The sequence below is a fragment of the Chaetodon trifascialis genome, chromosome 17 (genome assembly GCF_039877785.1).
Source record: "Chaetodon trifascialis isolate fChaTrf1 chromosome 17, fChaTrf1.hap1, whole genome shotgun sequence".
Classification (NCBI taxonomy): Eukaryota; Metazoa; Chordata; class Actinopteri; order Chaetodontiformes; family Chaetodontidae; genus Chaetodon; species Chaetodon trifascialis.
Window position 1 is genome coordinate 10,710,290 of NC_092072.1, and position 17,699 is coordinate 10,727,988.

At 41.0% G+C, this 17,699-nt stretch overlaps 3 protein-coding genes across 4 annotated transcripts; all 3 read right to left on the reverse strand.

Moving 5' to 3' along the window:
* Positions 1-1,649: 1,649 nt before the first annotated feature.
* On the reverse strand, positions 1,650-8,763 carry mtdha (metadherin a). Its single transcript, XM_070985003.1, has 12 exons — positions 8,160-8,763; positions 7,216-7,314; positions 6,898-7,012; positions 6,486-6,653; positions 6,227-6,277; positions 5,903-6,076; positions 5,501-5,581; positions 5,272-5,343; positions 4,956-5,083; positions 4,476-4,586; positions 4,282-4,357; positions 1,650-4,112 (listed from the first exon to the last, which is right to left on the reverse strand). The coding sequence occupies exons 1-12, from the start codon at positions 8,505-8,507 to the stop codon at positions 4,045-4,047; spliced, it is 1,491 nt and encodes a 496-aa protein (XP_070841104.1). The 5' UTR covers positions 8,508-8,763; the 3' UTR covers positions 1,650-4,044.
* A 43-nt stretch (positions 8,764-8,806) lies between these two features.
* rrm2b (ribonucleotide reductase M2 b) lies at positions 8,807-13,302 on the reverse strand. Its single transcript, XM_070985364.1, has 9 exons — positions 13,140-13,302; positions 12,389-12,553; positions 12,061-12,177; positions 11,774-11,907; positions 10,983-11,077; positions 10,742-10,875; positions 10,510-10,614; positions 9,611-9,724; positions 8,807-9,377 (listed from the first exon to the last, which is right to left on the reverse strand). Exons 1-9 carry the CDS (start codon positions 13,200-13,202, stop codon positions 9,225-9,227), a joined length of 1,080 nt encoding a protein of 359 aa, XP_070841465.1. The 5' UTR covers positions 13,203-13,302; the 3' UTR covers positions 8,807-9,224.
* A 199-nt stretch (positions 13,303-13,501) lies between these two features.
* Positions 13,502-16,821, reverse strand: LOC139346011 (nuclear transport factor 2-like). Of its 2 annotated transcripts, none has more exons than XM_070984920.1 (5): positions 16,754-16,821; positions 14,991-15,111; positions 14,759-14,830; positions 14,472-14,570; positions 13,502-13,729 (listed from the first exon to the last, which is right to left on the reverse strand). In XM_070984920.1, the coding sequence occupies exons 2-5, from the start codon at positions 15,093-15,095 to the stop codon at positions 13,613-13,615; spliced, it is 393 nt and encodes a 130-aa protein (XP_070841021.1). In that variant the 5' UTR covers positions 15,096-15,111; positions 16,754-16,821; the 3' UTR covers positions 13,502-13,612. The 2 variants fall into 2 exon arrangements, with proteins under 2 accessions (XP_070841021.1, XP_070841019.1); XM_070984918.1 differs by having other exon boundaries at positions 16,731-16,788.
* Between the last annotated feature and the right edge of the window lie 878 nt (positions 16,822-17,699).

A 17,699-nucleotide genomic window follows, 5' to 3' on the forward strand; every position in this document is an offset into this window, starting at 1 on the left:
TAGGGGTCTTCAAGGGCATGCTGCTTTTACTTCATCTTGAGACCCTGACAAGAGGGGCCCTGGATTAAAATCTAGTTTCAGTACCTTCTTTATTTGAGCTGATATTGTGAGCACATGATGCATAGTCCTCATCAAGTAATTAAAGAGTTTCATTGTTCCAGCAGAGGAATGCTGAACAGTGCACAGAGAGGAGAAGGGACGGGGCCCTGCCGCTCATGTATGCACCTCACCTGTGCTCCAGCTGTTTGAAACTAAATAAATTGACCAAAGATCGAGTTGTTTCATCGCAATGTTTGAGCAAGAAACAAGTGCTCATTTCATGTCAGTTTGTCCCTCTGTCCCATCTGTGCAAAGACTCTGGATCAAGCCTGACAGATGGGCCAGTGACCACAGCTCTAAGCTCTGGTGGGTGGACCGCATCATCGTCACATTAGGGGATTTTCCTCTCCTGCCATGACTTAATGCTGAGCAGACTGCCACCTCTTTAGATGCTGGCACACAATTTATAGAGGAAAATCTTAAACTGACGGTCCATTTTCGCAGCCTTAAAGTTTTCCATAGAATAGTCACAGAGCGATTTGAACGTGCAGAGAGTGCTCTGACGTAATGACCGGAAATAGAAAGCCTTATAATCCTTTTGTCTCAGACCTGCTGGACAACAATACAATCCCAAAGTTGACATTTGGATGAATTCATTTGTTAGTTTGATGGTATAATGTTGCCACACTGAAGCCAGTGAGTTCCAGACATGGGGACTTTTGATGGATCTTTTTTTAAAACTGCATTAGCGAGTCATTTTCCAAGCAGGGCTTTGAGCAACTGCAGTACCATCCATTAGAGAGTGACCTTCACTATTAATATATCTGCCTCTCATACACAGACAGAAAAATGAGTACAACAATCTCCTGACAGGAAAGAATTAAAAAAAACAAAAAAAACAAAAACGTGATATCCCTCTGAAGTGAAGGTGAATGGACAGCGAGCCAGAGATTGCGAGAGATTAAAAGCTGGTAAATCCCAAATGAACTGAGAGATAAGGGATGGAGAGACGGATGAGACGAAGGAGGTCAGGCTCTATAAACGTGCCATGCGACTGCCTCGCCACACTGACTGGGGCAGCGGTTTGGCCTCAGGAGGGCCACTGGGCCTATCACGGGCCTGGCTACTGACACAGATTTGCACTGTGGCATGTAGTGAATCCTCATTGTATTAATCACAGATTTGCGATTAGTTTGACAGAAAACATGAAAACAAGATGCTGGTGGACAGAGAGAAGGCAGCATCTACTATGAGTATTGCTTGCGTGGGATTTTGCTCAAAGAATAACCCTCTAATTCATACTCTAAGATTATTTTGGCATGAAAATATGATTAAACACAGTAAAATCATCAGTTCTTCTTCAGGATGACAACTGATTTCTTTAAATATGAAGTGCCTGAGGAGCTCTGGTTCTTTATTTACTTAGTTATTTAGCTACTTAGCATGTCAGTGCAAAATGAGTTAGTGTCTGTTTTTAGTTATGTTCATCCTTCTTTCATTTGTGGACTGTGAGCTCTTCCACCACTGGAAAAAACATAAATAAATCACCTACTACTCACAACTTTGTCAGCTATCCTTAGAGACAAAAAAAAGCATTTCTATGACAGAGTGATATCAAGCAGTTCTCATTTATTTTTTCATTTTTACCAAACAAACATAGAAATATTTGTATCTCCTCATTAGACAAATTCATTCACATTTTTGTTTAATCACACACCATTTCCTAGAGACTATATAAATACAATGATTGAATCCATCTTAATCATCAGTAAAAATTCAACCAAATAGGGGGCGTCTGAAGCCACAGCGCCACATCATTTTGTTCTATCAGGTCTACCAACACCAGCTGATCAACACCTTGAAGCACTAAGGCTGTTTGCCAACCAAATACAGACTCCTGTGAATGTCCACTAAATTGGGTGCCCACAGAAAAAAAAGCTGCAACTTGTCTCATTAAAAAAGCTATTACAGTATATACACTGAGTGGTACTCCAGGACCAAGTACTAACAGTTAAAGCAAGAATCGTTCTTTTAATTTCATGTACACAAGTACTATTATCAAAGTCATGCAAGATGAAATTAATTTCTGACATCAAAACTTGCAAATGGATGGAAACTATAAAAAAGGATGCCAATGCACTTTCTATACAACTACAGGTTAAGGCAATGGAATTAAATTCCTTTTATATATGTGTAATCGTATGAGTGTGTGTGTGTGTGTGTGTGTGTGTGTGTGTGTGTGTGTGTGTGTGTGTGTGTGTGTGTGTGTGTGTGTGTGTGTCTTGCTTAAAACCAACTCTGATGTGGAATTAAAGCTGCTCCATATCATATGTCTATGTATGTCTTCACTCTCAATTAAAAAAAAAAATCCCCCATCATACATCCTGGAAGTCAGGTACAAACCAAAGAAGTTACACATTTCACATTCCGCAAAAAGGTAGTAAAAAACAATTTGTCGACATCAAAAGGAACTCAAAACAGCCTTTTTGCACAGTGCAATCACAGAACTGGAAAAAGCCCTTACAATCTGTACAACGTATGGCGCGGCTTTTTCTAGCACAACAACTGGAAGAAAAATGTTCCAATAAAATCGTATAGAGTGCAAGAGGGACAATCAAGTTTCTAGAAAATCAACACAGTTGAGTCAGATGAAGACAGCCACGCTCAAAATGATAAACGTAGAGTGGACAACACTTCAAAGCTACTGCTATAATCCCACTACTCCTTAACGTTACATTACACTGCCTCCTGGTGGTTCACACCAGTTACTGCGCTCTCTACATAACAGCTATCAACAGTCCCCAGTGTGAATATGGAAGTTTACAACGTCCAAATTTCTAAAAATCTGATCATAGTGAATCAGTAACTTTCCAGCCGTCACTGTGCTGCAAACTGTCATCATAGTTTGAGCAAAATGTGGCTAAACACACTGAAGCTCAGGCAGCTGTGTGTTTAAGCATATTCTGGTAAAACTATGAATGCATGGAACGTACTATCACAGGGACGGACAGTGAGCGACCTGACCATGGCTGCCATTCATCATAAAGGAGTGTTTACACTCAAAGGATAGACACTTAAAGGAAATCTATGTTAGCACAACACTTACAATGAGCTACGAGCTATAAAATGCACGTTTAGTTGTTGTTCATCCAAAACAAGCTGTGAGCTCTATACCAGAAATATTTGTTGTATCGTCCACAATATCATCATTGCATTGCAGAAATATCCTGAAATATAGTGATATTATTTTAGAGCAACACCAAAAGGGACATTATTAGGAAAATGTCCACCCACACAAATTTAGCCAAAGTCTCATATTAGTGAGTGTCAACTTTTGTCGCCTATTTCCTTCACTGCAGGCGCTCTAGGAGGGAATCACTTCATGGCCATTACAGCAACCCTGAACTCCTTCAACATACACGTGCTCATGTGAGTGTTGTACTGAGATAACCTTGAAAAAAATCTATCCTGATCTGAGACCAGCCCTCACATGCAGCTTGCTCCCACACATTTCAGTCACTGATATAGGGGCGGCAGCAGCATGGCAAACAAAACAAAGTGCAATATTCTGGGGAGCAAAACTGTACACGCCTCTTGCAACTTAAATTTTCATATAATCAAAAATAAACCAAAAATCTGTTTTGTGTTTTTGGGTTAACAATTATAAACAAACACTCATGGAGGGGGGAGAAAAAACACTTTTGATGCCATAAAAAATAATTACATGAACATGTACCTCCACTGCAAGCCCACCTCCCATGAAACTCCACTCTGGTTGCAGAGTAGCAAATAGTGCAAATTAGTTTTAAGATTTCAGTCCATAGGACCACATTTCATCACTGTATTTAGCCAAGCAGGCGATGTCCGCTGCTTATTTTCTTTTTGTTTCGGTAACTGATAAACCGTCGATGTATCTCAGAAAGAAACTCCTGTACCTGGAAATTATTGCATGTGACACATTTAACAATCATTTGCATATGCTTTGAATGGACCTGTGATGTGACTTCACGTTTCCCTTCGCACCTTCTTCTTCTGGGAGGGCTTCGGAGGCTCCGCGATCTGCTCAGACTTCTCTGCAAGAAGATTTCATAAGGAAAAAATAAGAGAGTTGGATCTAGAGCCATCTCTGTTTAACCACTTGAATGAATAGTTTTGAGCGTTTTTTTAACTATACTCTTTGGACTTTTATCTGCTCCTCTTTCAAGTGAATACAAACTCAGAGTGTGAGCTGCTGAAACGTACTCTGAGAGGAGGATATGCTGGGATTCTGCTTTTTGGAGGCCGGCACAGGAAGCTCTTGGGGCACTGTGTTCGGCGTCTACAATCAAACAAATGCAATGACATTAGCAAAACAGGGAAACATTCATTTGATGTGAATATGTACAAAATTTTTAACTGTTTTAGATTTTTGTGCAAGATATTAATTTTGTCTTTGCCTGAGCCTCAGACGCAGCCTCCTCTTCACTTTTCTTCTTCTTTTTTCTCTTCTTCTTGGATTTGGCTGCCGCACCGGAGGGATCCTCAATGTCCTTCTCGTCCTCGGATACCTGCCACAACAAACACAGACACAAATCAGGAGGTACTTGACGGACGTCACATGAATACATGAATCATCAAAGAAGATTGAAGGCATTCTGTTGCTTATGTTTCTACTTGTTTGACATCTCGGCCGTTGTGATAATAAAGTAAAAGACTAGTGTCACTGATTCAGTATCTGAACAAATGTGAAACACAGTCACAATGTGTCCTTCTGTTCCTGAGTTGTGTGGAATAACTACACAGAGGCATAAAATCCAGACTATAAAAAGCCTTCTTAAAATGTTATTAAGACTTTTGGGCTTTGCGTAGGGATTATTTAGGAATGTCTGACAGATGTAATTAGTCATGTGGATGATTTGGTGGAGTGTTAGTGAAACCTTGTTGGGAACAGGCTGTTCCTTCGCTGGAGGCGCTGGCGTCACTAAAACAGGGGGCTCTTCGTAGTTTCCCCAGTGCTCTGCTGGAGCATTCCAGTCGGAGCTGGGGTCCACTGCTGCCATCCCATCTAAAACAGTTCACGTCAACAGAGTGGCAATTAATAGAAGAAAAGACACTTTTGCCCTTCAAATTCAACACTCACATATTCAGTTTCAAGACTTTTCAAGCATGTTACAAAAGGAATTGGATCATTAAGGGTGCTCCACAGTTATTTAGAAGCCTGTGTTACGTGGAATAGGTTGCTGAAATACTCACTGAATCCAGACCATTCATCATCAACATCAGGATGACCTGACCACTGCAGCTCCACTGAATTTGCTACTGGATCTAAGAGTGACAGAGGGTGATTGAGAGAGAGAGGGAAGTAACAAACAGTAAATTAGTCAATTAGGGATTAACAAACAAAAACTGGAAGCTGTTGAAGTAAAGTGGGATTGGTAGAGTCTGGTTTGCGATAAAGCTGCCAGTAAATCACAACACCAACCTGTGGTGTTTTGTCCCAGCATGGAGAAGGACACAGGGTTGAGGTCAGTCTTTATCCGGCCATCAATGCCACTCCATGCCACTGGGGAGAGAAACACAGATTATATGGCTGGAACGCTGTTCTGGCAAACAAACAGCAGCGCTCAGATTTGGCATCATCACACAAGTGCTACTCATACCGCTACGCTTTGGTGTTGAATGAGATATTGATTTACATTTTTAAATGATTTCACCACCTACTAACATGGCCACTAACAAAAATTAGGTTAAGATTTAACAATGACACCTTCTCATTTTTATTTTTCTTGCAATACCACTTTTGCCCAGGCTCAGTTGGACAGTCTTTAAACTATCAGTATCTGTATTTGTGGTGTGAAAAGGTCCGCACATGTTGTGACAGTACCTTGTGTCTCCTTTGCCCAGGACTGCCGCTTAGGTGGGGCTCTGTAATGTGTCGCTGTGTGGATGGCACTCCACTTGGTTCCCTCCATCACACCCATCTGTCCTGGTATCTTCATAGACATGTCAGCCCAACCTCCACCATTGACTGACGGCTCCTCTCTCCAGCTGGAGGACACTGAGGAGGCATTGGGATCATCTTTATTTATGTCCTGCATCCTATCTTGATATTAGATACAGTTTTACTTGGGGAAATAAAGAAAAGGTGAGCTAGTAAATGTTTTTCCCATCTCAGTCACACAAAATAAGGGTTTAGTTTTGTCTTTACCAGCTCCACTGGCGGCATCCCCCTTTCCAGTGGATCTTGAATGTCTGGACTCTGAAATAACATGTGGAAAAAAACAATGCTTGAGCAATTCTTGTTTAAACATGAGTCAACGGTTCACCACAAGATGCTAAATATAACCACACGGTATGTTAAATAAATGGTCAGCACACTTTTAATGACAGGCCCAAACCTTAGACTATGCCTCTGGCTTTGAGTGTCAAAGCAAATCCCCTCATCATAACATCTGCTAGATGAATACCTTGGTTTCCTCTGTTCTTCTTGGTGTTGGTTGGCGCTGTGGCTACAGGTGCCTCAACGTTCGTCTTGGGAGCCTCCACCCCGCCTGGGCTACCGGAGTCCTCAGGGCCCTTGTCCTTCCTGCGCTGCTGCTTCTTCTCTCGGTTACTGACTTTGGTCTCCCACGCACCTGGTAGACAGAAAACCCCAGCAACATCAAATGTTTAGGTGACTTGGTGTCAGTAAGGCAATGCTAAAGAGGAACTCTCGATTGATTGTGGATGAAATTTGAAGCTACAACAGGAAAGCTTAATGGTAAGTGTAGTAAGTGAGGCTAACCAAAACTGCAGAGGTCAAGTAGGCTGTTAACACATACCATGAGCTTGAAAATGAGAAGTTGTTATGAAATTTCCCCGTCCACGGTTGACTCTTACCATCATCAGGTTCCTTCCCATCATTTGTAGACACATGCTGGACTGGTTTCACATCTGTCTTGTTGGTTTTCTTCTTGTTCTTTTTCACCTGTACAGGGGCCTGCACCTCGTGCACCTGTGGATACAGAGAAATAAACTCGATACTAACAGTAATCATGTAACTTTGTCGTCCTTTAACGCCACACTCGCAGTTCCAAGGTCTCACCAATTACAAAACTGTCTATGACAATAAGACAAAAACATGTGGCTGCCCTGCCTGCCAACAACCACAAACAGTTTCATGTCCTCTTAATTCTAGCAGCAGCTGTCTAAACATACCTTCTCAGTTTTGATCAGTGGGGCCATCTTGGAAACTACCTCAGTCACTTTAACCTCCTCCTGAGCTACAGCCACCGGCTGTCCATTGGACTGAGTCTTCTGGGGGAGACAAACAGACACCAGTTAAACAACATGCTGTTGATGATCCAGCAATATAACAGACACTGAACTGAAGACCGTTCACGCTTCTGTGTTATTTGAAGAATAAGCTAACTTTAAATCTCAAGATGAATTCGGTCAATCAGTAAATCTGAACTTCCTATACTTTACAAATCTTACATAAGACTGCATGAATGTAAGTGTTTCAGATTACATTTCTGAAACTACTGTAAACAGGATCCACTTGGAGGTTACTTTAAAATCTTTATCACCTTAATGCTATGACGGTATTATAGATTACCGCAGATGTGTGAAAATCATGCCCTTTTACGTTGTAAGTACAGTTAATTAATTGCATTTTAAGTCAAACAGTGTGCGTCAGGTGTGGAAGTATAGCTTAGTGTTGGCTAACGACAATGCTTTCACTAGTTAGCAGGAATTTAGCTAATGCTAAGTATCTTTCGTGGCTTGTCAGCTAGCTGCACACACGGCTAGTTAGCATCCAAACAAGACGCTGCCATTCATTGTATATTTAACTAGCTTGTGAACTGGGATATGGTGTCATTTAGTATGTGGGGCGCATGATCCCTAGACATATTAATTTCAATTGTGCAAACAAAGTGGGCTGTGTCGCTAACGTTGTGCTAGAGTGACTTAATGCTAATTCACGGTGCTTAAAATAGCCGAGTTGACCAACTAATAAAATAATGGGTATAAATGCTTACATTAGCTTCACGCTAGGTAACGCTGATTTTTGTTCTGAATGAACTGATAGTAGACGCACTGGTTTTGTCTGGCCCACTGCAAGTTCATCAGCTCGTCAACGCTGTCTACAGATACGTTACCTTTTCATGCGTTTTCTTTTTGCTCCTTTTCTTCTGTTCTTCTGGTTTGGCAGTTTTAGCTGAATTGGCCTTGTCAGGCTCACAGCTGCCTTGGGAGACCGGGGATCCCCGCTTTTTCCCGATGAGCAAACCGCCACAAACGGCGGCCCATGACAGCCCGAGCAGCAACAGCAGACCCACCGCGGCCGTAGTCAGGATGACCCACGTCGGGTACAACTCGGGCTTCAGACCCAAATCCACCCCGAACTGAGACCGAACATATCCTTGTCCCGAAGACAAGACCTCCTTCAAACGGCTGGAAAGCAGTTCGGCTTTTTCCAGCGCAAAACCCCGTAAGTCCCCAGCCATCTTTCCAAATCACGAAAACGCCAGCTAACTGTTAGCTATCATAGCCAACATCCGTATGCTAACGGAGGAGTGGCTAATCCAATCTGACTGCTGGGGGAAATCTCAGTTAAAGTACAATTCGCAGTACATTATTAAATACTACTTTATTCTGGCCGCTTTAAAGACAACCATATTAGCAAGATTCATAGGTTTGGCCATAAACCATGTACTTAAACTGAATGAGGTTATCTCTGATGGCTGCTTGATCAGATAATACGTCACAAATACCAAGTACCATTCAATTAAAATACAATTATTTTCAGATTACAAAACATTTTATTGTACATTAAAAATGACTGAACGCTAAAACATTTCACAACAGAAGTGCAGACTAAAATATAATCTAGATATTAACCATCATATCATTAATTTTTCATGTTAAACTTTAAATCATTCGCCTGTCTGCAGGATGAGGTGAAAAACAGAAATGAGGTCCAACTTTCCAAATCATAAATTAACTGTTAATTAACTCAAAGTGTAGCTCTCAATCCCTCTCACCTAAAAGTTTTATGTCTGCTATAAAACTGCAGCTTTAACATGTCAAGAGTTCTTTTATCCTTCGAAATACTGTGATAGCACTGGAACGATGTGTAAGACTGAAGGATTTTTTTTTACTGCTTAAAAAAAGAAATAAATAGGTCAAATTTAACAAATGTGCAACCACATGTCAGTTGAGGTTCAGAAGTCTGCATCCAGAGTGAATTCACAGTCCATCATGCTTGACATGACTCCGAATTTTTGATACTCTGCTACTCGTTTCTCAAAGAAGTTGGTTTTCCCCTCTAGTGAAATGGACTCCATGAAGTCAAATGGATTTTCAGCTTTGTACACCTTGGAATAAAAGGATAGGGGGAAAAAAAAAAAAAAGCAAACACATCCATTAAGTCAAATTTCTTAATTCAACTTATGTATAAAACGTGTCATTATGGTCATGTTTGTAAGGACTACGGCCTTTATAGTGAGAATTCTTCTCAACCCAGGGATCCTCTGCTTTAACACACCTGTGAGTAATGACCATGTACCAATCATTAAATGTGTTTTATGATAGCGTAAATTAGAATTACCTTGGCCAGTCCAAGGTCAGCGAGAAGCCGGTCAGCAACAAACTCAATGTACTGCTTCATCAGACAGCAGTTCATTCCAATGAGATCCACTGGTAAGGCCTCTGTCAAAAACTCCTGTCACACCAAACAAGATATGTTTATGTATGTGCAGAACTGACATGGTCTGTCAAGATTTTAAACAGTCATCTTCTTAAGAATATGCACAGTGCTACAATTTTTGTTATTCAGGAACTGCACACCACTACAATGGATCTGAAATGGAACAACTAGCATGATCCCTAAGTGCAGTTTTTCGGGTATGATGTGAGGGTATTTACCTTAGTTTGTGGAATAACTAACAATTGAATATCTGAAAAATTGTAAACAAAAAATAATTGAAATAGTAGAAACATTAGGTTTGCCCAAATCAAGTGTTTGTTACTTTCTTAAAAAAAATAACAGTGGTGATCTGAGCAATATGAAACAGCCTGCAAGACCAGAGAAGACTTCACTTATAGATGACAGAAGAATCCTTTCCCTGGTGAAGAAAACCTCCTTTTCAACTGTCAGCCACATCGAGAAGACTCTCTGAGAGGTAGGAATGTCTGTATCAAAACCCTGATAAGGAGAGGACTTTACAAGAATAAACCACAGGCCAGGTTAACTCGCCAAGTATTATCCCGACAAACCTGCAGAACTCTGGAACAAGATGTTGTGGACTGATGAGACACAGAAAAACCCTTAACAGCCCTGTGATTATAAACCCTGCATAGTTCACCTAATATTGCTGTCGATACCTTTTAAATTGAAGATGAAAGTCTGCACTGAAAGCCCATAATGTTTTTTTCAAATCCATTGGTGGCATACAAGGCCCAAATAAGCAGTCTGGGTTGAGCATATTCCCTCCAGCACTTGCTGACCTGCTCGATGCTAACAGCTTTGGTGATGATGTCCTTCACACGGTCCTCTGATGGCTTCTTCACCAGGTAGCTGTACAGCAGGCAGGCAAAGTTACAGTGCAGGCCCTAGAAAACACATCAATACATACGCCAGAGAAAATTCAAAGTCATGAAACAGATAAGTGCACTGACAAAATTTGAGGTCCTTCTGACAGACTGAACCACCATTTTTTTGTTTGTGAATTTATCTCACCTCATCTCTGCTAATGAGCTCATTAGAGTAGGTAAGGCCAGGCATGAGTCCCCTCTTCTTGAGCCAATAGATGGAAGCAAATGAGCCGGAGAAGAAGATTCCCTCCACTGCTGCAAAGGCCACAATTCGCTCCCCTGAGGGCAAAAAGTGTCAATGTATTATTAACCACAGACAGATGGAAAACTCCTCTCATTATTATATGATTTACAGTGCAATGTTTTTAATGTGGTATTTTCCTCACCAAATGTGGATTTCTTGTCATTTATCCACTGGAGGGCCCAGTCTGCTTTTCGTCTCACACAAGGCATAGTGTGAATGGCGTTAAACAAGTAGTCCCTGAAACACACAGTGAACAGAAAATGACTTATATTACCAACTCCAAACATAAAGCCTATATCTAAAGTAAGTAGGTGTTAAGAGAAATGAATGGAGCAAAATACATGTTGTAAAATGATGAAACATGGTGTTTGAACACTTTTCTTAAAAAGCCTGTTGATGCAGAGGCCATGAAGTTGTTGTTTTCCTCGTCTGTTGGAACATCAAAGCTGGGAATGCAACAGAAATCACCACAGAGTTGTGTAGACTGAGCCAGGGATGAACAGGTGCAAGTCTTACAGTTTGTCTGGAATCTTCAGAACATGAGATGCTCGGGGAGAATTTATCTTTATACGGTTATGATGGTTATGCACTTGCTCCAAAGCCACTGAGGCTGAGTAACATAATCTTTACCATCTAACCATCACAATCAGCAATTATTTCTACTAATGTGATGCAACATTTCTGATGTATTGGTTCTTTTTCTGCTTAGACTGTTTTGAACTAAGCTGTTGTGCATTAAGCCTCAAAATATTTGGCAAATTGGTGTCTCAAACTGCAGCAGCATTACGATTCATGCTCCTCTCATAGATCACAGAAAACTGAGCTTGTCAAAATTGCGCTAAATTTATAAAATTCACCTTTCACAGGTAACCTGCCTGAATGTATGTTTGTCAGAGCCGCTGAGCATGAGAAGTGAGTCCTTGACCAACTAACCTCTCCTTCAGGTCCCTGATGTATGTGTTGATGAGCATGCTGTACATCTCTGAATGAACAGTCTCTATGAGGATCTGGAAGCTGTAGAAAGAGCGTGCTTCAGGGACCTGCACCTCCTGGCAGAACCTCTGCACCTGTTAGACAAGACAGAAACACAAACATAAAAATATGCTACGTTGTATACGAAAGCATTTTCTTCATCTATCACAATGCTTCAAGATGTGAAATCTCTTTATGTCCATAAAAGCTACAGAACATCTGTTCCAGACCCCTCAGGCCCCTCTCACCAGGTTCTCGTTGACGATACCGTCGCTTGCAGCAAAAAAGGCCAGAATGTGGGAGATGAAGTGTTTCTCCTCAGGTTTCAACCGGTCCCAGTGTGCCAAGTCTTTGGACAGATCAACCTAAAAGACACAACATCATCAGTACAGTCACTGTCATAGCTGTAAGTTTTTGTTTTTTTAAGTAGTATTCAATTGACCTTAAATGACATTGTAAATTTTGTCATTAAAACTTCATTATGTGATCACACACTTCATCTTTATATGATTGTGGAGTTTCCCCTTAAAGCTGGTGAGACGCTGACGTACCATTTACAGTGAAACTGATACTCACCTCCTCCACCGTCCAGAAAGAGGCCTGAGCTTGCTTGTACATTTTCCACATGTCGGAGTACTGAATGGGGAAGATAACGAAGCGTCTGGGGTTTTCTCGGAGCAAAGGTTCATCTTCTGTCTTTGAACCATTTTGCCAGTCTGGGTCTTTATCTTTGAGTCCATTCTACAAAGAGTAACAGCCAGCGAGTAACTAAGTGAGTACACATATTTTCACCTCACTTTAAGGACGGTGTAGTATGTTTTTCTCAATTGCTAAATTTGCGCTGGCAAACTCCGGTTTTACCTTTAATTACAAAATACGCCACTACGCATGCGCATTATCCCCAAACAAAAACCCCCAAACAAACCAGGAGACATTTCGCATTTAAATGTCTGATATCATGTCTGATAGGTATTTAGGAAATTTCATTTTAATCACTAGCTGTGTCATCGACACTTTTACACATTATAACTGGATTTTGTCGACGGTCGTACTAAAACTGTCAACCCGGACAGCGACACTAACAGTTAGCTTACACGAGCAGACAAGACAAGGCCGGTTTAGCCAAAATGTCGCTGACGTGAAAGCCTTTATTTCCAGCAGCCTATATTCACATAGCTAAAATATTGACTTATACAACCTGAAACGCCTCCACATACCGGGAGGTCTCTCAGGTTGATACGCTGACAGTAACGTAATAACAGTTGGGTTAATGATTACCTGCGTAGCTAAGTTCAATTCACCCAGAAGCTGAACGGAAGCTGCTTACCGATTCTTTAACGTGATCAGATTGTCCGTTTATATTCCTTACATCCATTTCCTGAGATGACATTTTCTCACCGTCGGGGTCATTCAGCCTCGTTGTAGTCGCCTCTCCCCCGTGCCATAACCTTGTGGATGTAGTTTTGCTGGTTAAACCGTTTAAAGAGACACAACACGGGCGGCTGTAGCGCCTCTAGCGGTAAGACACAGTTCATGGAAATGAATAACTGCACCTCATAAGAATGAGTTAAACAAGAAAACACAACCAGAGAGTGAACAAAAGTACACAAGCTCAGACTGATAAATTCTTTTATTTGACAGGAATGTAATTTGACATCTTTAATGCGAGTAGTATGCTTACACATGAGTTGTAAACGCGGAGGAATGTTTGCATATGACTCCCTATTTTCAATGACAACATTACCATCGTATGAATTTAGAGCGGGATGTCAAAGTGTGAGAGCCGACAAATCCAGGTCACTACACTGGTATGTTGTGTATCCCCAAACGGAACACATCATTTGTGCAAGCCCACGAGCAGTTTTGGGACTTCAGCATAAACACTTGATGAAAGGCCATCGGTAGGTCCTCATCTACCTGTTGAAGAAAACGTTTTTGGGAGTATTTGTGAGCACAATAACAAGAAAACAAACTGTAATGCAAACTACGGCATAAATATATTATCTTACATAAATCAGATGGGGGCTTAATTTTTACCATACATGCTATATAATGAATTTGACATGAGAGAAGAACTCGTCTTTTCTTGACAACAAAAATATTTTGAGGAAATAGCAAATGACAGAGTAGGTGTACAGGACGTTTAATAAATAGTGGGGCAAAGGCAAGTTTATCTGTGGATCTGGAGCCTGTATCAGAAAGCTTCACACTGGCTTCCCAGTATCACAAACTGGCTGAAGTAATAAATACTAGCAAATGTTTTATTGGGTCAGTTGAATTATTTTGCTGTTCCAGGCTTTCCATGTGTCCACTTTGGTGTCTACTGCTCTCTGAAAATGAAGGGTGCTTATCCTCCACAGTGACTGATCTCTTCGTGGGAGTAGACATCAAACACATTCCTGCACCACTCGGTTACACACAGCGTTATATTCTCAGGCGCACTCACAGCATCAAACATCTCCTTTTCTCTTACCATTCTGTTTTGCAGTACACTTCTGATCACAAAATCTACAATGTTTAACAAAGTTTGTACCTGTGGGTACAGAGATGTTTTAAAAAAATATGCACATGTGTGTGGTCATGGCCTACGCTGACCTCACTCAGTGATACAGGCCCCAGATGCAGACCCAAGGTTATCAACAAAAATGCACTAACTTACCTGTAACTGTCCAAAGACCATGATGAGGATACAGCTATCTATTGTGGGTTGGCAGTCTTTTTCTGTGATAACGTGTTTAATACGCTTGAAAGGCAAGCTCTGTGGATGGGAAACAACAGTATTAATGCAATCTACACACACCCACAAACACACCAAAAGAAGTTTGTGTTGTAAGCTGCGAGTGAACAGCTCTGCTCCTTCTTTCTTTGTCACTACTTAAGGTGTTTAGCAAGCCTACTTTTGTTCATGTTTTTTGTGCATTGCAGTTAATACAAACCAGTACTTACTGCTAATTTTCCAGCAATGGCCTCTCTGCCTTGAAAAGGTGTTCCTTCCCATGTCAAACAGGCATCAGCAGACTACAAAAAAAGTGTTTACATCAAATACATGCAAACAATTTCTTTTACCACTTATCAAATTATTTACAGCAGTAACTTTGTGTTAACAACACACATTAATGCTCTATACTTGAACTTAATGAAAACAGACAATAATTAAATGGACACCAAACCAACTTACATATAGGTTACCCAGTCCCATCCTGTTGGTATTGTCAAACTGGTTGTAATATTCTTGGACAAAGCCCTCTCCAATCTTTTGCCATATTTCTTTGTCACCAGCCATGTGTGGAGCCTTGAATCTGTAAGAGAAGAGCCTTGTCAGGCTTGTACTCCAGTAAGAAATGCAAATCATTCTATTAGTTACACAATGGCTTTAAGTCTTCGCCCATTTTGATAGAATCCATTGATAAAAGAAAAATCTGACTTTATGGAGATGAAATCACAAAAACAAAATCTTACATAGTACTATGTGTTGATTTCTGGATTCAATTATGAAACCAATACAACTCAATATGAATGCAGTATTTTGGCAAGCTTCACAGTCTGTTGACACGTTTCAGCTGTGCTTTCACGCAGGCATTATAAAAGGAGGAAATGAATCCAAGACTATGGAAACACCCTCCTCAAATATGCATGCATGCAAATTTGCGTGCACATGGGAAACACCATCAAATTTGATGGGAGGTATTCTGTGAATGTGGGTCTGTGTCCGGACCACACACATCTTTTGGGGGGTGGGGGGTGACTCATATCTAACAGATTAATTCCATCTAATTTGTTAGCTGTCTCTCCTGCAGACAGCTATAGCTCATCTGGCTTTGTTGTGAAAGTCTCCTCTGGTGTGTGCCGTGTTGGCATGTGTGTTTAACGCTGCTGTACATAAATGTACTTGATGGACATGCTCGGTGTTACACTGACTGTTGAACTTACATACTTTGGGTTTTCTGCCAAATAAATGCAGGTGAGATGTCTAATCCTACCTGTCTTTCCTTGTTTAGTTCTCATCTCCATGTTCCACATAATTTTCCATCTCTTGTCTTGAAGTTTGGCCACAATGAAAATATGGTATTTTGCAGATCACAAACAACATTAAAACACAGGGTTCCCACACCTCTTCCAAAGTCAAATTTCCAAGCATTCCCACCACCTTCCAAATTACTGATTATATATACATACACACACACTCAAAATTATTATTTTACTTCGTCACATCAAACCAGTTGTTACTTTGTTTTGTGATGGCATTCTATAGAGGGATGACAAATTAAAGGAAAACACGAAAATGTTTCATGGTTCAACATGTGTCACCTGTCTGTAAGCATCCCATAGAACCTGGCTAGCACCAAATTAAAGCTATTCATTATGAGTGGTCGAATCCAGGAACCACACAATAAGGCATGTTTGTCGTTCAGAAAAGTAGTGTGGCTGGCCTGGCCTGGCCTGGCTGAAACAGCGCTGTGTATATTGTAAATGGTAATGTGTAAATAAAGCTAAAAAAAAAAAAAAAGGGATGAGCGTCAGGAACTTGCGCGCAATGCATCCTGGTACACGTAGGCACTGCAATGACGGCGGTGTAAGAACAAAACTTAAAAAAACTCAGCTTTCTCTGTCCATAAAGCCACAGTACGAAGTTATTGCTTGTTGGCTAGCCGCAGTTACCATAAGCACCGATTGGATGTCCACATAAGAGTAACGAATGTATCCGCGTCCACTATTCAACCACGGGAGCCACCGCCATAAGTTAACGGATAACAGTCATTTATGGCTAACGTTACAGTTAGCACAGATTGACTTTTCCCGGAAACGCTTCATTGTTTGTTCACTCTAATGTAGCTTCGTTACTCTCGTCTCAATAAAACCGTGGTACTACAACTGAACACGTTACTGAGAAACATGTAGTTTAAAAACAGTACTTTACCGTGTCCGTAACTTTATGCTTACTTTTTCAATCAGCAGACAAGCCAGCGTGGAGACAAATCCAGTCAAATCGAGGCTGACGAGGTTCCCGCGTCCTCGGAGTCATGACAAACTTATGACGTCACTTGCAAGGTGACCAATGGCCACTACATGTGGCAACATTAGCCCCGAGTTGAGCCTCTCAGGAGCATAGACATAATATACGTAGACGCCTCATTGACTGACGCTTCCTATTAGAGCTGACGTTCAGCGCGGCCGCCATGCGTCCCCAGTGCACTTACTTCTACGGAGGAAGGTGTATGTCCAGCCACTATAATCATCTCAACTCCTCTGATTTTTACCCGATTTTCACACGGTTTGGTTTGTTACAAACGTCAGAGATGCAGTTATGATACAGGACGCTGTCACACATTAAAAACAAATGCTTTCATGCTGAAATACTTTGTCTTTGTTAAAGAGCATATATGGTATGTCATATTAATAAATGTATGAATGAATTCATTTTAGATTTTAATAAAGAAACAATTTGATTGTTCATTTGATCTCTCTCTCTCTCTCTCTCTCTCTCTCTCTCTCTCTCTCTCTCTCTCTCTCTCTCTCTCTCTCTCTCACACACACACACACACACACACACACAAACAAAATCATGGCCCTTCTGTACACACCAATAACACAAGAATTTCTTCATTTCTGTTTTTGTGCGCTGAGTTTATTTAATGTGAAGTTAAGCACAGGCATATGCACGCGTGCGCGCGCATATAACATACGCACAAAAACCAGACATCTCGCATAACCTGTTGACCTGCGTATTAAACTTTGAGTAAGTTTTTATACTAATTTGTGTTGGAATAAAACTTCACCAAAACAAACTGTCGAAACGAGGAAGGTTTTTTCTTTTTGGCCAACTCATCATGTGTGTCTGCCCACAGTCCACTGCTGCTTTCAAACACACACACACACACACACACAC

Excerpts from the sequence above, each read along its gene's own strand:
- mtdha (XM_070985003.1), bottom strand. The coding sequence starts at position 8,507 with ATGGCTGGGGACTTACGGGGTTTTGCGCTGGAAAAAGCCGAACTGCTT. Across the intron at positions 6,654-6,897 it reads TGGGAAGGAACCTGATGATG|GTGCGTGGGAGACCAAAGTC; the intron begins GTAAGAGTCAAC and ends TCTGTCTACCAG. Across the intron at positions 5,582-5,902 it reads CTGGGCAAAGGAGACACAAG|TGGCATGGAGTGGCATTGAT; the intron begins GTACTGTCACAA and ends TTCTCTCCCCAG.
- rrm2b (XM_070985364.1), bottom strand. The coding sequence starts at position 13,202 with ATGTCATCTCAGGAAATGGATGTAAGGAATATAAACGGACAATCTGAT. Across the intron at positions 10,615-10,741 it reads AGCTCATTAGCAGAGATGAG|GGCCTGCACTGTAACTTTGC; the intron begins GTGAGATAAATT and ends TGTGTTTTCTAG. Across the intron at positions 9,725-10,509 it reads AAGCTGTTAGCATCGAGCAG|GAGTTTTTGACAGAGGCCTT; the intron begins GTCAGCAAGTGC and ends TTGGTGTGACAG.
- LOC139346011 (XM_070984920.1), bottom strand. The coding sequence starts at position 15,095 with ATGGCTGGTGACAAAGAAATATGGCAAAAGATTGGAGAGGGCTTTGTC. Across the intron at positions 14,831-14,990 it reads TGGGACTGGGTAACCTATAT|TCTGCTGATGCCTGTTTGAC; the intron begins GTAAGTTGGTTT and ends CTTTTTTTGTAG. Across the intron at positions 14,571-14,758 it reads CCATTGCTGGAAAATTAGCA|AGCTTGCCTTTCAAGCGTAT; the intron begins GTAAGTACTGGT and ends TCCCATCCACAG.